This window comes from Enoplosus armatus, chromosome 13, assembly GCF_043641665.1.
Source record: "Enoplosus armatus isolate fEnoArm2 chromosome 13, fEnoArm2.hap1, whole genome shotgun sequence".
Classification (NCBI taxonomy): domain Eukaryota; kingdom Metazoa; phylum Chordata; class Actinopteri; order Centrarchiformes; family Enoplosidae; genus Enoplosus; species Enoplosus armatus.
Window position 1 is genome coordinate 19,023,434 of NC_092192.1, and position 21,367 is coordinate 19,044,800.

General features: G+C 43.6%; 1 protein-coding gene across 2 annotated transcripts in view; it reads right to left on the minus strand.

Moving 5' to 3' along the window:
- Positions 1-2,204: 2,204 nt before the first annotated feature.
- Positions 2,205-21,367, minus strand: part of ncor1 (nuclear receptor corepressor 1) — a 44,367-nt gene continuing 25,204 nt past the window's right edge. Inside the window, exons 17-45 of one of the 2 annotated variants that reach the window (XM_070916956.1) lie at positions 20,856-20,992; positions 20,671-20,767; positions 18,464-18,911; positions 18,225-18,348; positions 17,564-17,741; positions 16,704-16,871; positions 14,220-14,386; positions 12,798-12,912; positions 11,284-11,369; positions 10,966-11,134; positions 10,733-10,858; positions 10,560-10,643; positions 10,208-10,458; positions 9,761-10,067; positions 9,247-9,471; positions 8,831-9,031; positions 8,242-8,391; positions 7,115-7,324; positions 6,440-6,575; positions 5,739-6,256; positions 5,502-5,618; positions 4,962-5,110; positions 4,638-4,855; positions 4,400-4,534; positions 3,765-3,868; positions 3,436-3,489; positions 3,138-3,341; positions 2,866-3,042; positions 2,205-2,753 (exon numbers count right to left, since the gene is read on the minus strand). In XM_070916956.1, the coding sequence (XP_070773057.1) occupies positions 2,536-2,753; positions 2,866-3,042; positions 3,138-3,341; positions 3,436-3,489; positions 3,765-3,868; positions 4,400-4,534; positions 4,638-4,855; positions 4,962-5,110; positions 5,502-5,618; positions 5,739-6,256; positions 6,440-6,575; positions 7,115-7,324; positions 8,242-8,391; positions 8,831-9,031; positions 9,247-9,471; positions 9,761-10,067; positions 10,208-10,458; positions 10,560-10,643; positions 10,733-10,858; positions 10,966-11,134; positions 11,284-11,369; positions 12,798-12,912; positions 14,220-14,386; positions 16,704-16,871; positions 17,564-17,741; positions 18,225-18,348; positions 18,464-18,911; positions 20,671-20,767; positions 20,856-20,992 (5,273 nt within the window). In that variant the 3' untranslated portion in view covers positions 2,205-2,535. Of the gene's footprint in view, positions 2,754-2,865; positions 3,043-3,137; positions 3,342-3,435; positions 3,490-3,722; positions 3,869-4,399; positions 4,535-4,637; positions 4,856-4,961; positions 5,111-5,501; positions 5,619-5,738; positions 6,257-6,439; positions 6,576-7,114; positions 7,325-8,241; positions 8,392-8,830; positions 9,032-9,246; positions 9,472-9,760; positions 10,068-10,207; positions 10,459-10,559; positions 10,644-10,732; positions 10,859-10,965; positions 11,135-11,283; positions 11,370-12,797; positions 12,913-14,219; positions 14,387-16,703; positions 16,872-17,563; positions 17,742-18,224; positions 18,349-18,463; positions 18,912-20,670; positions 20,768-20,855; positions 20,993-21,367 lie in introns of both variants that reach the window. The other variant, XM_070916955.1, reaches the window with a different exon arrangement.

Genomic DNA, 21,367 nt, shown 5'->3' on the forward strand with positions numbered 1-21,367 from the left:
GTTTTCTATGTAATTGTAGAACACTTCTATAACATCTGTTTAATGGTAATTCTATGAAGTTCTTTGCCTCATTCACTCACATTCAATTTAAGTCTGAGAATCATTATTAAAAAGGCTGAGATGTCAGTAATATTTTACAAAATTACATGACATTTTCTTTTTTTGGGATAAACTACAAGCTGCAATTCCTGACACCATAATGTTTTTTCCATTTTATATTACATTAATTCACAAATAAATGAAAATGAACCTGAAGAGTTTGGTGCACCTCAGTCAATGAGAATTATGACTAGGACACAAGGACATTGTGGTCAATAAACAGATGGCACACCTATTAAGGACCAGTGGTGGAGAACTGATCCACTTTATTTGATTGGTCTGAACTCTTGTAATAGCCTACTAAGAGACATTGTGCGATACAAACATTGCATTTCAACATCATAGGATACACGGGTTTTCAAGTCTCAATTTCAAAAAGACAAAAAAAAAAAAGTCACCACTGTGTGTGTTTGATAAAGAGCTGAAAAGATGCTCCAATTCTTTTTCGGCTTCATGTCGGATTTCTTTAAGATTCAAGTTTGTAAACTTTTTTTGTCATTGCCTTTGTAAACACATAACATCCCATCTTAACAGGATGAATAACAAAGATGTTGAAAATGACAGAAAATAAAAATCTGAACATGTGCTATGACAAATGATTCAAAATCAAAATGAAAGGAACAAAGGAAACATCAAGTTTAGAGCAGAATGGATTTGTTAACTGAGCAAAGTGAAAGCTGAAAAAAGCCAAAATATGGTATTATTTCACATATCTAAAAAAAAGACTTGAAAGGAACATTTCTGCCATTTATGAAGTTGACCTAGTATAATTCATATTCAAAGCTTTATGCCTTTGTTGACTGACACAATGAAAGCAGAGATTAAGTGGTCACGGTTTTGAATCACCATGACAGCAAACTTCTTTAACATTTAACGGTACCATACACTTAAAACTGTAACTGTGATGCAAGTGTCACACTACAAAATCATGTACCAGCTACAAGAACAGACAGGAAGTCAAAACATCCAGAATTCTGTGAGTGGTGGGAAAAACTTAAAGCACATCTTAGTATACTCCTGTGCTGGAGGTTGAATAAGTTACACAGCAGGTAGTATGCTTTTTTTTTTGTCAAAAGCTACAAAGCAAAAAAGTGCAACAATGGTGCAGACCATTCTTTATGTTTGGTTAGTTTTGTCTTTTTGTGTAATAGAAAGACAATTTACAGAGTTCAGATTTTTGTCAGGACAGTATCAAAAAAAAAAAGGAAAAAAGAAAAAAAAAAAAAAGAGGGACTACAGAAACAAATACAAACATCAAACACCAACGTATATCTCTGAGAAAATTAGTTAAAGCTGCCTTCTTTCTCAAGTCACAAGGCATGGCAAAACCCGACATACTTTTTTTTTTACCATGACAACGTTGCAGAGCAGATCATTCTGGACAGGTTGGAAACTGCAGAGAGAGACAGCTACATGTGACACTCCATGGCTCTATTGAAAAAAAATAAAAATAAATGAAATAAAAAACATTGGCTCACTTTCATTATTCAGACGGGGTCCAGGAGTAGTCATAAGGATATCTTTACCGGCAAAATTAAGCTTATATCAGACTTTTCACCTTTCTGCTATGACACCAGTGTTCTCAACTTGTTTTGAAGACATTTCTCTGTCTAGAACGGGGTGAGAAGTTACCTCTACCATCTGATAGTTACAATCCATGCATCATCTCCACTATGTGGAAAAGACAGGCATCAAATATCAATGCTGTTTGAAATGTTAGTCTGTGTTTTGTTTCATCCTCGAATGTCCACAATGTTCAGGCTCTGGTGGTGCTTGGTGGATGGCGCGCAGGGGGGCACAATCTCTGTGCTCCACTCATGGTCATGTACAAACCAAAAGTCTCTCTTAGCATCGCTATGGTAAAAATAGAAGAGTGGGTGTCAGGTGGCGTGGGGTGGGGGTGGACTGGGAGAGACCAACTGTGATAATAAAGATTACACCCCTACTCTTCCCATTTAAAGTGGATCAATTTAAAAGCGACATTAAAATAAGAAATCAAGTTAAGAAAAACACTGCAAAAGGTTACTCTATTTACATACAATGATTTTCTTAAAGACAGGGTATATCTTTACAGAAATCAAACAAAATTCAGAAATAGTCTCTTATGTTGTTTCTTTTTACATATTAAGTTCTTCATCTTCACTATAGCTCACGTCGTCCCCTCAGTCGAGTTTTCTTTATTTCCCCGACAGGCTGGGTGAGTGCTTCCGGACCAAAAGCGAGTCTTGTTCTGGAGAGCCCTGCCTGTCACAGACTGCTGCTTGTACTCGTAGCTAACAGCCAGGGGGCGCCATAGCACCAAAAATAAAAAGGACACCACCCCATCTACTTCTCACACTCGCCAGTGAGCGAGGTTAGTTCGGGGAAAAGGGGGGTGAACAGACAAGCCTCAGCGCAGGTCTCTCTTCTGGTTTTTGGGGCTGTAGCGAGCAGGGCTCAGTCGTCGCTGTCAGACAGGGTCTCGTATTGCTCTGACAGCAGAGACTGCCACACACGCTGCTGGGCCACCGGGGCTCCAGCTGTAGGTGCCTGCTGTTGCTGCTGCTGCTGCTGCTGCTGCTGCTGGCTCTGTATGGCGGGGGAAGCTATAGAGGTGGGTGGCGTGCTGCTCAGTATGCGCATGGTCAGCGGGTTGTAGGGGAACTGCATGGATCCTGAGCAGAGAAGGAGAGAAAGTGAAAAAGATGTGAATAAACTGGCTCCAGGTATTTCTGTCTCTGATTTTACTGGGAGACAGGTTTTGATAGCAGAGGCGGGACCGCTCACCTGTGGATGAGGGCCGGTCGTCCCAGCTCCATTGGGGTTGGGCTTGGGCTTGTCTGTGATAATCTCCCTCGGAGTGGACGGAGGACACTGAAGAGGGACGCTCCCCTCCTGCGTAGGCCTGACCCAGGTTAGGTGACTTTGATTTCCGGCTGTTGGCTTTGCCCTGCTTCTGCTTCCCTGTGGATTCAAAACAGGCAGAATGTGTAAATTAGCAACGTGTTGAACACAAGATCCCCTCTGAACATAATTCTTGGAATGTAATTCATGCCTACCCATACTGGGTGATGGGTTGGCCTCCTGGCGGGCGTCACTGCCTGAGCCCGGTGTGTTGTTGATGGCACACTGAGACCCTACTCCTCCCTGGTGCTCCTCCTGTCTCTCCTCTAAGTTGCCCATCAAGGCTTTGCGGATGATGTCCTCCAGGCCCAGGTTACTGGCTGGGTCACTAAAGGAGTGATTCCTGGGGTTGATGCTGCCTACAAATCACAACACAACAACACTTACAATGAGAAAGGAGACGTCAACTGGATTGAACTGTGACGTGTCTGAGCGAGTTTCACTGCTACTTACTGGAGCTGGTAACAGCAGGCAAGTTGAAAATCTCTGTGCCTGGTTGTGCGCTTCCTGCAAGACAATTATTAGCTGTTGAAAAAATGTCTGACAAGAAACGGAGTTAAAGGTGATACACCAAGTCAAGTTGTACCTATGTTATCACATGCTTACTGAGCTTAGAAATTAGAAGAAATTCATAAATTAAACATCAATGTCTTGCATGCACACATATTAACAGAGTCTGATCCGTCATCTGATGCATGAATGTTAGTTTCGAGGAGGAGGATAAGAGAGGACCCACTTACCAACATCAGAATCACCGACACCAGAGTTGGAGTTCAACTTACGAAAGATCTCCTGCTTCTTGGATTTCACCATTGGTGAGGTGTTCTCCAGCTTGGTGAAGAAGGAAGGCAGATAGCTGACACTTCCCGGGGATCGTGAGTCACTCCTTGAACCAGACAAAGGTCAAAGAGTCAGCAAACAGCAAAGCAGCAAAGGGGTAACTGGGGCAACAAGCCTTTGGCACTAGGCACTTTCAGCCTCACTGGATGCAAACGACTGCTGACGGGGGGAACACACTGCCTGCTGGCATCCATACAAGAAATTGATTTACAGTCTAATACAGTCAGGCATCACATGTCAGGGTGCTGACAGGATAGACTAACTTTAGCAATGTGTAGATCAAGTGTAGAAATACTGGTTATGTAATATTCACAACATTATTACAGGTGACAAGACATTCATATCTCAATTAACATATACAAGTTGCACAAAGAAAAAAATCATCTCTCTCTCATCTACATTTTATTGTAATCAACTACTATGTTAATTAACCTAATGGTGTCAGCTACTATAGTCCTACAACGTTTAATGTCAATTCTGAATCCATTTTCAGCTGTATTACGATATGAACTGGCTTGTTGGGCTGACAGCTTCAAACTTCCTGCTGTCATGTACCCAAACTGTGGAGATCCTCTACCTGATCTCTGAGTTGTCAGCCTCTCGCCTCTGCGGCGGGGCCTCCTGTTTGTCCATGCCTTGGTAGCTCTGTGGTGGAGAGATGGGTTCATAGTTCTCCATCTGCCTGCCGCCTCGCTCTGGAGATTTACCAGGCCTGGAGACAAAGAGAGACATAGAGAGACAAAAGTCAGACAGATGATGAGTAATAAATTAGACTCACTCTGATTATTTCAGGGTTAACTGGCTGGTCCATGTACCTGGCTCTGGGCTTGTCAGGGGCATTCTCTGGGGAAACTCTGCTGGAGGGTCTCTGGTGGTGTGGGGCCTGGACCTGATTCTCAGGACTGTAGCGGTTGGAAACCTTGGCTCGACTTGAAGAGGACATGGGTGGCACCACGCTCTGGAATGTGGCTGAAGCTGAGGAGGAGACCGGAGGAGGGTCCTGATTCCGTGCGAAGTCCTGGGTTATGATATGCTGCATGACAGGGAGTGACCACGAAATCAGGTTAATTAGGTATGAGGTATTGTGGAAAATCTGGTATGTGCTGCACTACTTTTTCAGAATCTCCAACTTTTCGTACCGAAATGTGGTCTGCCAAAGTCATAACCCGGTGAGTCTTGGGGACCTGGGAGTAGCTGTCGGCCTGGGAGGAGGGGGGCTGCTGGGGACTGGGCTGTGGTGGCTCCCCTGATTGCCGGTAACGACTCATGTCGTAGGCCCGCATGCCAGCTGGTAAAGGTTGACCAGGGACAGAGCGTTGTTGTTTTAGAGAGAGTCAGGGTGTGGTGAGGAGAGATCAGACAGGGAGGAGTTAATACGCTGTTTGCCAACAGCAACTGATCTACATTTGTTTGCAGGAATAACTTCAAGTGGAGTCTGGTGACGAGACTGGTACAGAGGTGTCTGACAGTCTCAAATGACAAGGTCAGTGGGTTAAGTCATTCAAGCTATGGTATGTTTACTCCACTTGACTAGCAGCTAAATATAGCCTTCATAGCCAAATGTGTTACATGTAGTCTCTGACCTGAAGCACAAAATCTTTGAATAAATTGAAACATTATTCAGTATTACTTCCTCCTCTAAAAATGTATATGCTCAAACTGAGCTGGTGTGTTCATACCTGCTGCCTGTTGTTGCCCTTCTTCTGGTTTGTCTTGTTGCGGTTGGACTGGGGAACTAGCAGGACTAATCACCTCAATGGCTCCTCCACCGGTGTTGTCATATCGACTGGATGACACTGCAGGACAAGTATGGACTAAGAGTTACTATTTATGCTACGCGAAGGAGGTTTGATCATGTTCTACTCTAAGAAAAATATTACATTTAATCCTAATCCACATGTATCCAACACACTCACAGCTGCTGGACGAGTCAGAGCTCTGAGAGCCTCGCTCTCGTGAGTCTTTGTCCGAGGCTATCTGCCGCGTGATGATGACATCAATGAAGTTAGCGGCTGTGATAGTTGTCTTTCCACGAGTCCGAAGCTCTTCTTCGATGCGGGACTTTGAGCTTTGAGTGCCCTTATCCTTACCCCCGACTCCAGGACCCTCAGAGTAAGCTGAATGGGGCTTACCCCCTGGCAGAGACATACCACCATACGGTGACTGCATGGATCGCCTTTCTGCCTCCTGCTGCTGCTGCTGCTGCTGCTGCTGCTGCTGCTGCTGCTGCTGCTGCTCGGAGAGGCTGGCTGCACGTCGAGCTGCAGCAGACGAAGACATGTCGTCATCCCGTTCATGTTTGCTCTCCTTCACCTTGGCCACGTCCATTTGCGGGGCAGAGGCTGCGGCGTCCACCAGAGCAGCCAGAGCATCAGCTGCAGTACTGTAGCGAGAGCTAGTCTGTGCCACTGCTGTCGCTGCTGCTGAATGGGGCCTGAAGAGAATATAAAGAGATGAAGGCATCAACCATATTTCACCAGGGTTCACTTAAAAGACATGTCATTTGTCTGACTAATGCATCTGAAGTCTACTGTCCAGATGTTTAAACTACAGATACAGACATGTAGTGTAAGGGGGCTGATGTGAATGTTAGGTTGTGAGTTAGGTTAAGGCTTACATTAGAGAGGTGATGACACTCTTGCCCTGGAAGATACTAGGCCGCTGCTGAACCACCACATCCTGCGTCCTGAGCGAGGGAGAAGGGGAGTGCAGATAACCTCGACTCCCTGGTCGCCCTGGCTGCTCTGGTCCACCTGATATACACACATACACGAAACATTCAAGATAAAGTGCCCAAGAGCATGTGCTGTCTAACAATCATGACTGTATTACGCTACTTTATGCACCCATTCTATACAGCACTGTTTTGTAGCATACCCAATAACAGCAACACAAGGTTTTACCCTTGTGTCCATATTGTTGTGCAATATAAATAAATATATAATTGTGTGAAAAATGCAGTGCAGAGTAGGTTTCCAGGATGTGCTATATTTAACAAATTGGATCAATGAAACATACAAAATGAGAGATATTGTTCTGTGAACGTTGTATCAGTGATTTTTGGTCAGGGCAAACTTTAGTAGACAAAGAGAGGAAATTTATCAGGTACTTATTTTGTGTTATGGAATTCTACGCTTTGTACGGAATCGATGATAACTAATGACAGCAGTCTTATATGACCTGGTAACCGTTTGCTCAGTCGAGATCAACACAGATTTCCTATACTAAAAAGGGATATAACCATTATGAATTTGAATTGTAATTTTCACAACTCTGCTGCAACACAACTCACCTCCGCGCATGTATTCATTGGTTCGCTCCCGCTCCCGTTCCCTGTCCCGCTCCCGTTCTCGCATTTCCCGTTCCCGTTCCCGTTCCCTCTCCCGCTGCTCCCGTTCTCTTTCCTTTTCTCTCTCTTTCTCCTGCTGCTCCCGGTCACGCTCCCTCTCCCGTTCCCTCTCTGCACTGGCAGCAGCGGCGGCAGCAAGATGGGCTTGGTGGCCTGGGGACAACAATGACAGACATCACACACACACACAGAGGATTTATACACACACTACACACAAGGTCTCAGCAGGATGGATCAGGCTTCCTTTAGAAATCTGAACCATATGGCCTTGTTGACAAGTCCTGAATCTATCACAGCACAATCATGGTAATATTCTGTCAGGAATATTACCATATTTTACCATTTCAGACATAACTATGACTGCAACAGACCACACAGGGTTCATTACAGTGCTGCGGCTTTAGTTGCATGTACACTTTGGATATTCATAATGCCTTTAAACTGTGTCAAATTACAATCAAGACATTTAAATACGACCTTGATCTCAAATGGAGTGAAACATAAATACGACTTTGCATTCCAATGTGGAAAAGAAAACAACTGTAGATCAGGTCACTTTTCACTGTGACTGAGCTCATCACCATTTAGCCTTAGCAGTTGTTGTTTTTTGGGTTACTCTAGTGAACTTGAGTCATATACATATTACAAGAGTGTTGAGTTAAGATAACATGGCTGAGAATTACAAGACATTACAGAGTTTCAAGTGCAGACATAAAAAACAATTGTTAATCTTGACCATTCAAGAGAAGCAGGGTAAAAACAATTTATATCACATTTCAATCATTTGTTGTGCCCCTAAAAATGATCTATTAAGGAGCACACCTCCTATAGGTAAAAAGGAAAATCACATTATTGCCGTGCAACAGTCAGTTTTTGTGAGAAATCCCTCCCAGTATCATTGCAGTCAGACTCGACTTGATCTGTGAATGGACAGGCAGAACTGACCTTTGACACCTCATGCCAGTGCAGGGCTGCACTCTTACAGAGGTGTGAGGGAACATGGAGGTCGCGGCAAGGCAGGTAAGGGAACACGGGATGTAGGGATAGGGAAGGGAGGGAGGGGTCCTCACCTGGCGATATGGAGGTTGGGTTGAAAGCCCTATGAGGGAAAGGGGGCTGAGCTCCAGGGAGGTAGGCGATGCGTTCCAAAGTGGGAGTACCTGTTCCCCCAGGGTGAGGCAACAGGATAGTTGGAGGCATCTGGGCTAGATCAATAATCCCTTTTACAGACAGAAGCAAAGGGCCAGCGGTGAACAACAAGAACTGATCCATCAATTTCTGAATGTATGAACACCGTATACACTTAGCTGTAACCCATCACCATCATCCGTTAGTGCTCCCAAATACAGATTGATCAGTAAGCAACAGGGCTGCAAAAGGAGTGGAATAGTGGTCAACTTGTAAGAGGCAACCACTCAGCAAATGGAGATTTGGATGACCATACCCAATTGATAAATTGAGTAGTAGCCGAATCAGTTGCAGCCCCAATATGAAGAGCAAATCAGAAAAATTTGACCAGGTCATTTGCTTCTGGGCGTCTGGAAAAGGTAGCCACTACTTCACAAGCACACAGTCTGCATACTACAGCCCCTCCCGCCCACGGCCTCTACCCTGCCTGTTGTGGCAGGTGAAAGAGGGTCAGCTGGTGGAGGTCCGTACCTCGAGCTCCGGCTGGGTAAGGGATAGCGACGGGCTGTTCCCGTGGTGACAAGCCTCGGGCCATGTCAGGTCGAGGGATGACTTGCATCTGCTGGGAGGTGATATAATCGTTGAGGATGGTCTGTCGCGTGTTCTCCATGGTGTACAGCTGGTAGGTGTTGTGGTAGCCTGTTGGAGATGGCTGCCGGGGGAACATAAACGCTGTAGCAGAAGAAGGAAAAAACAAAACATATGAAAAGAAGGCTTACAGATACTGATCGCAACTGCTGACGTCAATAGCTGAAAAATACCCTGAACATGTAGTGCCTATGAATTAGATGGGCTGGGTTGCTTTCGTCAATTTACTCAAAATCAAGGCTATCATTGTTCTGTTTGTAGTTATGGTGGAATCGGTGGAAAGGATTTAAACACTGTACCAGGATCCAGCACTCTGTGGAAGGCCATGGTGGGGTCGAGATGTGGAGGCAGGTGGGCTCGGTACACTTCCCCAGGAACAACGGGCCGGTGGTGGGGGTCGAAGGGGCTGTGAGAGGCTACAGGGTCACCACCCGAAACTGGGGACTTAGCTGGGACACTGTCCCTCTGTGTCGGGGTCATGGCACTCTTTCTTTCATGCGCAGATTTTGCAGAGCTCATAGCACCTTTGTAGGAGAAAGGAGCACACAAGGTTCATCTATTTAATCAATGCTTAGTTACACAACAACTTAATGTCACCTCATGACAATACATCTGTTACAGGAGTAAATGTTGACCCAGTGCCCTCAGCACTGGCTGCACATTACTTATTACTAATTAACATACTTTTTCTAGCAAATAAAATGTCTAATTCAACTTTGTGTAACACTCTTGAAACCATAGTGTTAGGCAAGCAATGAATGGCTGAGAACATGAGGTTCCACAGTTTGTGAATAAAAAGGTTATGGAATATACCCTCTGGTGTACGTCCCAGCATGGGCGACCCTCGGGACCCGGGATTGGTGCTGTAATTAACAGGGGTCCTGCGAGCGTTGGCGTCCTCATACATGCCCGGGCTCAGCTGGGATTTGTTAGCCTCTTGGTGTGTGGAGCGCAGGACAGAGGTAGTGGAGTTGACCACAGTGTGGCGTACTGCTTTGTTCTCCTCATATTTGGCTCGTTCCATGGCCTCCAGCTGGGGCATGCTGTGGGGATGCTTAGTGGGACTGGTGATTAGGGACTTGACGTTGTGCTTGATAGTAGACTGGTTGTGAGGATGAATCTGGTAAATGAACAACGGGTCAGTCATCATTTCATCATCAATATCATTGTTTGCGCTCACCATGTATATATCTTTGATTATACATATTCCAAAAGGTTTAAGGTAAAATAATTCATAAAAGCCATAAAATGCTGTCTTACCTGAGACATGGAGCCCTCCATACCCCTCCTGTCTGACATGTCAGGAGTCTTGCAGAGTTCCTGGCCAGACTGATCTTGTCGGGGGATTTCGTGAATGGAGCGTCCCATCTCTTTGATAGTATTGACTCCCTCATAGGGCTTGCCCTTACCAATACCCCCCTCGAAGGAGCGTATCGGTGGGCTCTCTCGCTTTATCTGTTTTCCATATTTCATGGCGTCTTCATAGGTCTCTGCAGCAGTTCTAGGTGTTCCTGGAAAGATTTGAAAAGTATTTCAGGCTTTTCTCATTATTTGATGCTATTAGTAACCGTGAGTGATTTATGGGGATGTGGCAAGCTTTACAATTAGCTACCTTGCATGATGGATCCAGTAATCAATGGTCTTTCCTTAGAATCTCCATGTAGACCATCTCTGGGCAAGGCTCTGCTAATCAACCCTGAGAAACAAACAAGCACCGTCACTCTCCTGATACAAAAGAGACAAACCAGGTCACACAGAGTATACTCATTAACACACAGGCAGTACCTTCGAATGGAGCGCCCTCCCTGCCAGGGTGAGCCCTGCCCATGGGTCCCTCCATCATGTCGTAAGTGCGTTTCAGCTCATGGCCTGTTCTGGGGCTGCGGGTGTTTTCCCTGGGGTTCTTAATAGCTTTTGGACACAAAAAAATCATGAGTTTGCGTGCTAAGAAATACTCAACAATTATTTGGTATATCAATAATAATAATAATAATAATAATAATAATAATAGCACTTACCATCATAGGAGAGGATGTGACCACTCTTGCCTTCATAGATGACATGACCTTTAGCCAGCTGTTCTCCCCTGGCCTTGTCTGGGCTGCTCAGGTCCTCTGTGGCCAGCTTTGTGATTGTGCCCTTCAGGAGGTCAGCAGCAATGCTAGACTGGGGCAGGGCTGGTGTGCCCTATTTCGGAAGAGCAAAGATATAATGCAACATAAAAAGCAAAAACACATATCCTTAAATATATGACCAAAGAAAAGGTCCATCTTCCTCTCTGTCATTTATCACAGCTTCTATTATGTAAATAGCCTTAAAAAAAATCCATTAATTACCTGAGTGATTGATCCTCTGAAAGCCAGACCCTCGCCCACCTTTGCTGGGTTGCCCCTTCCGTCCTGCATGGATGGAACTGCAGCTCCTAGAGAGTTGAACCAAAAGTGTGACTTTGGTAGCAATACTGGTTTAAGTGTCAATATTTCAAATCTAAAAACACACAGCAAAAAAAGTATATTTCCACAGGTGACTTTGTTGTCACATAGCTTCCCAGTGCTTGAATGATAGCAAAAACAACATAATCTTTCAGGCAAAGCATCTTCATCTCTTTTGAGAGTTGTGAATATGTAAAGTGACACTACGAAAACTAGATTAAGGTCTGGAAAACAACCAGTCCTAAAATCCAGGTATGTCACAGTGCCTGATTTACAGGGTCGCTACTCTACAGGACAGTTGTTTCTATTGGTGTGGTATGTTGTGGTAGGAATACCTCTGATCAGAGACCAAAGAGAGACAGTGTGTGGGAAGCTCAAAGGTCAACTGTGAAGAAATTTCTCAAGCATACCGAGGAGGAATGGCTTTTTATCCTGACTAGCACCTCAGTTTCTGTCGGTTCTGGACTAACAAAATGGGTCCAAAAGGACAAAAGGTCCAAAGCATGTTTTAATCATCAACCTTTCATGGTCAATATGTCCTTAATTGTCCTAACAATCTCATTCCACAAAGTAACATATTATGCAACGTGGCTCAGTCAACATTTGGTGGCACAGGGAATTGGACTGAACAAAATATGACAAATATGAACCTTATCCACACAGGCCTACGTGGAGATATTAATAGGGAGCTTGTCGGTATTTAACTTAAGACAAAATATGTATAAATGTTCTGGCAATGTATTCATTAACTGTAATAAGCTTCCTCCACAATACATTTGCTTTGCTCTTCTCTTCTTAAGAGAGCGGGTAAGAGGCGCCCCTCTGGACTGAGGATGAATGTTAAGTAGCGAGATGCAAAATAAGTGTGAGCATGACGGACAGGAATAGGAATAGGAATCAAATGCAATGGTGACAGCTTCAAGATTGCAACAGTAACAGGTTCAGAGAAGACACTGCTTCACAAAGTGGATGCAACCCTGGTTGACAATATTCATGTGATCTCAGATTAAAAAGGTTATTCTGGTTGCCATGGTCTGTCTCTCTTTATGGATGGATGGATGGATGAATTTTCACAACTTTACTTTTTTTTAGTCATTACAGCAAATGGCAAAAAGCATACAGCAGATTTTAAGTGTACCATTATTGGTCAATCTATTTTTAATGTTTGAATATGGCAAAAAAGCCATTATACAATAAAAGCTTGCTTTAGCCAAATGTTATGATGTAGACTGATAAAACCGTACGGCCTTCAAAATATAGTAATCCCTCAGGTGTCATTAAACTAGGTGGGGTTGGCACTTAATGTCGGTCTAAAGCTGCATACAAGCCTATTGTGTGTATGTCATGTTTGATTTTATTTAATATTGTCTGAACTGCACAATGAAAATATGGTGCAGCAATGTGATCTGTCGTCCTACCAGGCTTGTTAGGATCCTGCTGCCGAGGCAGACCCAGAGAGATGGAGCCCACGGTGCTCTTAGTCCCCTCTGGCCCATAGACAGCATGGGACGGCAGGTATGTGCCAGGAGTTCCCTGGGAAAACAGGATCAAAGGACACATTTCAATGTCAGGTCACTGTGTTCATGAAAACAAAACAGTGGTATTGATAATCTTTTTTGTGCTACAGTTATTCATTTATAAGCTGTAGTATATGTGATAACAGCTAATAAAGAAATCATTAAGTCTCAATGTTTCTGACTAATTCACCTTTACAGCAAACATCTGTGCTGACTGTTACCTAGACATCACACTGTATGCACTTCAACACATAAGAGGCCTGCTCCATTTCTGTAGGGCTGAGCTACCAAGATTCCAAGTTTCATAAATTCTTTCTGGTTGAAAATGGATGAGAAATTGATTACAGTAATTCGAAGTCTCTTCCAATTTTCTTTGACAGACTGAAAAACTAAATGTCTAGAAAATAACACAGAAAAAAGACCTGCATCCATTGATGAGCTGCATCCATTTCTGTGTCCCTGATCTATGGTAATTCTATTGAAAACGTTCCGTTTCTTTTTAATTTATGCTCCCTAGTAAGCACTGATGTAATATTTAACACCGATGGGCCCAAACTAATGAAATATACATGATTTTCTAAAACACGGTAGCGAACCTTCCTGGGTCAAAGCTTCTCACAGACTCATCATAGTTCAGAATATCAACCAAATTGCTTGTGACATGCTGCTTGTACTAGCAAAGTCAACCCAACAACATGTGCCTATTGAGGTTCAGGGTTGAGGTCTGGGTTACGCATTGTTTTAGATTAGTACTAAGAATCCTAAAACCCCTTGGGTCACTGTTTTGGGGAGAATAACTTAAGAATGTGCACTTTATTAGGATGGTATAACTTGACACATACAAAACTGCATTAAGTTTTCCTTTGATAGATGGGTAAATCAAATACGCAATTGATACAACAGTGTTTGGTGTGTCATGGTATCATTATCAACCCCAGATGTGTTGATTCTAAGTGACAGCTCACATGAAACTAATGATTAAAAAGGTGCCCAGTGGATTTGTCTTCTAAACAAATAGAAGTTGTGTTTACATTCAGTTACTCACCAAAAGGCAGTGTGTGTATCCTTGAGCTCTAACTTATGTGTAGAAAGAATTTCCTTCCTCATGAAACATTTACCAAAACAGATTTTTGACTTTTCGAGTATTTTAAATCCAGCATTGTTTACATTCATGTTTACTAGCTGGAGTCATCTTCTTCCCTGTCTGTCTGTCATCCCTTCCCTTGTCTTGTCTGTGTGTGTCAGTGGTGTAGAAAAGTAAGAGGAGGGTTGCTCCACTGGGTTCACCAATAGACCAATAACATCACCCCCCTGAGGTCTTACCTGGGAGATGGAGCCTCCTTGGATGAAAGAGGGCTTGTCCGTGGGCTTGGTGGTTGGAATGAGCGGAGGGGGAGAGGGAATGTTGGGAGGTCGACTGGGTCTGCTGAAAGTCACGCGGACTCCATCTGGCATACTCTGGACCAGCTGGTTGGGGGCAGGGTGGAGGACTGGTGGAAATATGAAAAAATAACAAAAATATTCATATCAGGCGACGTATTACTAGCCAACATTTTTGCCTTAAATACTTACATAAACAGCAAAAAGTTTTAAACTTTCTTCATACAGAAATCACAAAACAACTAATATGAGCTCATGCAGTAAGCTAGACCTGTCCTCTAAATGTCTTCTGCCTGCCAGACACCACAACTTCAACCCACCCAACATAAGGGTTCCATTAAGCTCCATTTCCCATCAGACAGCATGATAAAATATTCAGCTTCGTTCTGACTCCAGTGAGTGGAGAAGTAAGCACTGAAGACCTCATTAATTAGCCTGTCCTCAGCTTGAGGTAACCTTGGCCCATGCCTGCTGTCTGCTTTTCCGTCTCTTGGGAGAGCCGAGTAGACGAAATGGATCATAACACACAAATGGACACACAAGACCGGGAGTAACCTTGCATGCAGGGAGCCGTGCCTCGTGCTCTGCACTCTACAAAATCAAAAATGCAAATGGCTGTGTGAGAGTTCCACCAGTGGGCATGGATGTCATCATCCTGCTGGCTCATACAGAGACAGATAAGAAAACAAGCCACTCTATGACGAATTTATAAATCCCTGTCGCAGGGAGACAAACATTAACATTCATGGTGCAGCTCACTAACAGGGACAATAATCTTATTTGTCAGGATATGAGAAATATGTTTTCTCCAACAAGAAAACTATCGTAGTCAAACTTTGTCCAAATGTCATTTCCAACAACAGCAGTAGACATTTTCACAAGGAATGTTTTCTGTTTTCCGTTGACCGCAGCCCTTTGCCTTCCTAAAGCAGAAGCCGTCCTTTACTGCTGCCCTCTAACCATAATTCTGTAAATATAGTAAATGAATGCAGGTTTACGAAATAATGAAAAACTAAAATCAGCAAGCTGAATCAACATCATTCTTGTTGTTGACCCTACTCCTGTCTCCCTTCACACATTACTTTGCTCTAGTATCACTATATATTTCTTGCAAATATCTGAAAATTATCCTGCATGCACAAAATCTAGGGTGATCCACCTTATGCAGATTTCAATCAGTGTCCCAACAGCAATAACCAATCCTGTTTTGGAGGAGCATAATGTCTGTGATGGCCATCAGTCTACACATGTATAGAAGAAGTTTCATTGTGGAATTCAACTGATGTACAAGTCAAAACTCAACACACACATAGTGAATTTAAGTGAAAGTGGAGATGGTGATGTTGGATGCACTGTAGTGATAAAACTAAGCCTAGCTTGTTTGGAGGTCATGGCTAACAAAAGTTATATTTCATTTTATGATTCCAAGATTCATAATCTATCATAACCACATACAGAGCATACAAAGTGTAATGTTATGTTATTCTATAAAATAAAACTGTAATGATGGCAACTTTTGACTGGCAGTGATTCACACAACAGCTCAGCCTCTTTTTCAGACAAGAATGTAGCACAAGGGCCAAGATTAGGGGTCAATGAAGTGCGCTAGTCTTTTCTCTGTGCACTGGTGGACAGACCAAAAATATCTGACTCATGCATTGACGTACTCGCTGCAGTTATAAAATGACCAGCCTGCTCTCTACTATGTGATTATACCAGAAAGAGCCGGCTCATGCTTGTTTGACCTCTACTGTACTGGTACACGTGTACAAGTGCACAGTGCATTTCCCTCGTGCAGGGATCCGGGCTCTGAGTGGCCTAAAAAGCACATGTCCATGATGCTACCTACAACACACAATGAGTTTGGATATCCACCTGAGCACTTAATAAAACAAACATGAACTTTACTGCCATAGGTTTCAAAATGTATTTCTCATGTCAGCTAAACATTGACTAAATACATCCAGTACGTGGTAAAACCCCAATGTGGGTACATATACCTTTGGACGAGAGAAAATTCAACCTGACTTATCTAATGCACAAGTGCTCTAAACACTGTCAAACCCAGACTTGTGACAGGATTAAAAGCTCCACATCAGTCGTCCTCTGCTCCAACTTTAACCTCAAATAAAGACAATCAAGCAATTGTATATACAGATATAAAAACAGGCTATCACAACGGCCTGTAAGAGAATAAAATATAAATATTAAAACATGTCAAACTGAAATATAAGAGTGGCTGGAACATAAAGAATACTGCATTTATTTCAATCCAAACTATATAACATTCGATTGCCTACAGAGACGAAAAAGTGCCTCCATTTGTCAAACACAATGGGAGTCAGGCAAGTCTAGTTTGTATCAGCAAAGGAAGGGAGGAGGCAAGAAGGGAGGGGAGGAGGAGGAGGTGAAGATGTGTGCTTTTACCTGGTGGCACACTGTAGCGGGAGGCATTGGGGGCGTTGGGGTCAGGCTGGGGTGAGGCCCTGCTCAGCTCCCTGGGGGAGAGTCTGTAGGGAGAGCCTGGCTGACCAGAGTGGGCCTCCTGGTCCAGAGCCAGCTTCATGTCATAAGGCATGTAGGGTAAGGGCTTACCTGCAGTACACAGGCATAAAGGACAAAGGGAAGACAACCACTATTAAAACAAGAACTCAATGCCAGTGAGCATTGAGCTGACCTAGAATGGACGGGCCCGTACAACTAATACCGCCACCTGGACACACACCTGCTGAAACCTATGTAATACATATCTTGGTGTCAAAGCTCAGCAGCTTACTGACAGCTGCTCTATTCTTCACAGCACTCAGACTAAAAGGTGGTAAAAGCTTTGCAAAAATCAAGCCGTAATGCAGTCTGCCTAGTGACTTTGACGCACCTTCAGAAGCTAAGTGGCTGAACTCTGTCTGACTGCCCAGAAGCAGCAAGTGTCCTACTCTGACACGCTCAAGTCAGACAACTTAAAAAAAAAAAAAAACATCACAGCCCCCGTATTCATCCAAAGGCATTTCAAGAGGAACATCGATGCAGACTTCAGCTCCGAGTTTGCATCAAATGTAAAACAGGGTCAGCTAACTTTTTTTCTTGGCTCAGGCTGAACCACATTATGACAGTCCAGATCACCCTCAAACATTTCCTTTTTTGTAACTGCACAAAAATGAATGGGGCCTAAAAAATGCATTAGCTATAAATAGTCCACTGCTAGCAGCGACAGAGAACAAGGCTGACGAAGAGATGAACAGGAGGAAGGAGAGATGAGGACAGAATGAGGATAGTTTTGGTCGTCTTACCATCTCTGTCTAGTATGGTGGGGCTGCGGGTGATGAAGGGAGGTCGGCGCTCCAGGTCTCCCTGATCCTGCCTCTGCCTCTCCTCTTGGTGCGCTGACTCATGCACCGCCTTGATTTGGTGTTGCAACATGGCAAATCCACTGATGGGCACACCACCAGGGCCAAAAGGACCAGGCACCTAGATAAGTTAAGGAGGAAAAAGGTCCAGATGAGTTGGAATGCCCGATATGAACTAAGTGCGATATTGACCAATTTGCCTGAATACTGAAGCATTGTACAGAGAGCACTGACCAAACTTCAAATAAAAAAATGCATTCTCTGCATATGTTGGAACTTTTGCTTTCAAATGACATATTTGATGAACATAAAAGTACGACTCTATACTTCTTACAAATCAAGACCTTGGTAGACAAATGATTCAGATTCACAGATCACAAAACAGTGGCCGTGTCAGTACAACACATATACTAACACATGTAACACATTGAGCTGTTGGGTTCATACTACACAGTTATTAAAAGGCTGACAGTATGAAACACCTATAGTTTCTGATCGCATCACATTGCTCATAATGACCGATGTGGGAAATGTGTGGGCACGCTTTCAACCTGCTAGCTGCCTCTGTGCCAGTCTACATGATCAACCTGAAACTGTGACTAACCATAGGTGGTATGGCGGCTGCCCGCTGCTGCAGCTGCTGGATGTTGAGTTGGGCTTGCTTGGGTGACGACACCAGCACAGAGCCTGGAGGGTTGAGCAGTGAAGGCTTTTCCATGGAGAATATTCTGCAGAGCACAATGTTTATGTCACACTCAAATCCATGAACAGTCCTGTTCTTGTAAACCCCACAAGCTGCACATACAACATGAGAACACAAAGACAGTGATTGTGAAAACACACCTCTGTCTTTCAGGCTCTGCTTCCACATCCTCGTCAGCACTGCAGGTGGCGCTGGAGTCATTATCTGAGTGGAGCTCCCTCTGCCTCTCGCCATGATCTCCCTTTTCTCCTCTCTCCTTGATCTCAGGCTCCATCTTGACCTGAATCTCTCCAGTCTTCATGTCCACATCCTGAGGTTCAGTTTTGGGATGCACTGAGCCTGCGTAGGAAGACATCCTGGCCTTTTCCTCATGAGAGCCAGTCTCACTCTCTGGGCTTTTCTCTTCCTTGACACAGAGTTCCCCGTATGAAGGCTCCAGGGCCTTTCCATTACTGGCCTGACCTTTGTCCTGGTCAGAGCACGAAGCATCTCCTCCAGCGCTGTCTGCCCTCTTAGAGTCTCCAGACTTTGAGGAGTCAGCCTGAGAGGGGGAGGGGGCACTCTCTGTATCAGAGCTGTTGTCACCACCTGAGGAAGCATGAGACGTATTAATTAAATTAGTATGAGTGAATTAGTGCAATGCACACAATGCATGAAACTCACAAGACTTTTATGCCAATTTTAATGCCATTTAGGAAAAAAGGGCAACAAATATAACCAAATTATGACAATGAAAATAAACATAGACCAACATAAATCTCCCTACTGGAGTGATTTATCGTGTAGATACTCGGGGGACCAAGTGTATCATGAACGTGAAACAAGTGAATGAATCAATGAATGACCCAAAAGACCGCAAAAACTAGAATGTATCCATTGTCACGTTTTGCTTGGGCACCCACGTAATTGCCCGTTCCCACTGTATCTAATCTAAGACCAGTTTTTGTTTATTTATGATCTTGCTTTATAACAGTAAAGTTTGTTTATACTAAGTCCAAGGCCTTAAAGATACAAGAAAACAGCCTTTCAAAATACAAACTAATCATCCGTTCCTTCCACGCTTGAGTATCTTTAAGTATCAAAAACTGTGTAAAGATAAAGTATGTCAAACAAGAAACTGAACAAAATGCAATTTTAAGTGATAAAATCATGAATTCATATGTGGAAATCATTCATTCTTAAGAAACTGCGTATTTAAAAAAATCTGGCTGCCTCTGTTGGTTTGCATATCGTCTACCGCTGCAGTTGTTGCCATGGAGATGGTATTCCAGATATTATGTCTATGCAAAAACAATTTGCATGTGCATTATATGTATCAAATCAAAATCAGAGAAGAAGCATTACTAAACATCCAAATGTTTGTACACTTTAATGGAGCTGCACTAATGCCTCCTCTGGCCTTATGTGCTCTACTGTCTGATGTGTATAATGTGAAATCCAAAGGCTGTAGATCACCAAGACCTCGAAACAGCAGTTTGGGTTTCCACGGGACGACGACAAAGTCAAATAAACATTGAAGAAAACCTTGTGACATCCCGCTGTCGCCACTGCTATCTTGTGAGCTGGAGACTGTATACATTTTATATACACGTCATCTAAGCAACAATTCTCCAACAAAAAAGACATTGAATCACTTTGCTATTGAAAAAACTAAATGATTTTGCAAAACAGCACTATTCAGTGCTAATTAGGCAAAATTCATTATAATCTATTTCTATACGAAGCACGTTATTGTTTCTATAGTGGGCTGCCTTCACCGTGTAATGCCAGAAAAGATAGCGACCTCTGGAGAGGAGGGAGGCGGGTAGACAGGCAGGCTTGCGGGATCAAACAAGTGGACCCGCACTTTGTGTTCAAAGAGCAGGCTTTGTTGAGTCTTCAAAGCCAAGAACTGTTATGCAACAGGCGCCCATGTAGTCAGAATTAGTTCATATCTTTTATCTCCACCTCTCCCACCCCTTGCTTTTTTTCATTTGATCCTTTTTTTCCCTCTCATTAAAACTACAGTCAGTAGAGAGCAAGCACATTGCCATCAACTCAAGTGAAATCCTTACATGACAATTCAGAGGGCATTTTGGATCAGGCTTCCCAGCTTTGCACTGCACTTATCACTGCGTTCTTTCTCTACATTCTCTCTTAACACTTGGTAACATCAGGCATGAAGCTCCACAGCTCATAGGCAAGGGCAAAAATTGGATCCGCCTGCTGTGCGTCTTTCACCCAGGTTGCCCTAGGACGTGTCCTGACCTCAGATAAACAGGAAGTCCAAAACAAATATATCTTGGCGTATGTGTGTGTCTGTGCGTTTAATGATGAGCACATGCTTCCTATCATCCATCTCTCTGACCTTCACTGTCATCTGCATTGTCCTCATCATCATCATCGGGTGATGCTGTGGCTAGACCTTCACCTTGGGACCTATCAGCACGAGCCCGCCTTGTATCCTGGGAGACAGAAAGACACAAAGTAGCATTTAGCATTCATACACTACAGCTCAATGACAGAACAGAAAGCAGATAGCAAATTGCTTACCTGCTTATGCTGCTGGAGCAAGTTGTCCAGGTTGTGACGTCTCTTATAATTGAAATAGAAGTTCTTGCACTGTGCCTCGCTTTTGGTGCCCACCATTTTGGCAATGGCTGTCCAGTTTCGCCCATGCTCAACTAGCCCTAGCACAGGACAAAGGGAGACAAATCAGAATTATCAAGGTTTACAACCTTTAAACACTTGATAGAATACAAATTAATAAGGTTGAAATCACTTGTCATGTATGATGATGGCAACATAAATCCCCATTACTGCTCCAGTTAAATGAGGGAAAGAGGGCAATGGGACTGTTCAGAGTGCCTCATATCATATTTTGAGTTACTTAAACTTGCAGACAATCAAAAAAGGTAAGGCAGGATAGTCTTGTATATTTTGTGACATACAGTAGACACCTGGACACAGCATTTACTAAACACGTCCCATACACAAGCTACGCAACTAGCTCCTTTGTTTTGACCACTATGGTAACTTCATTGAGCACAGCAGAGCAGAGCATT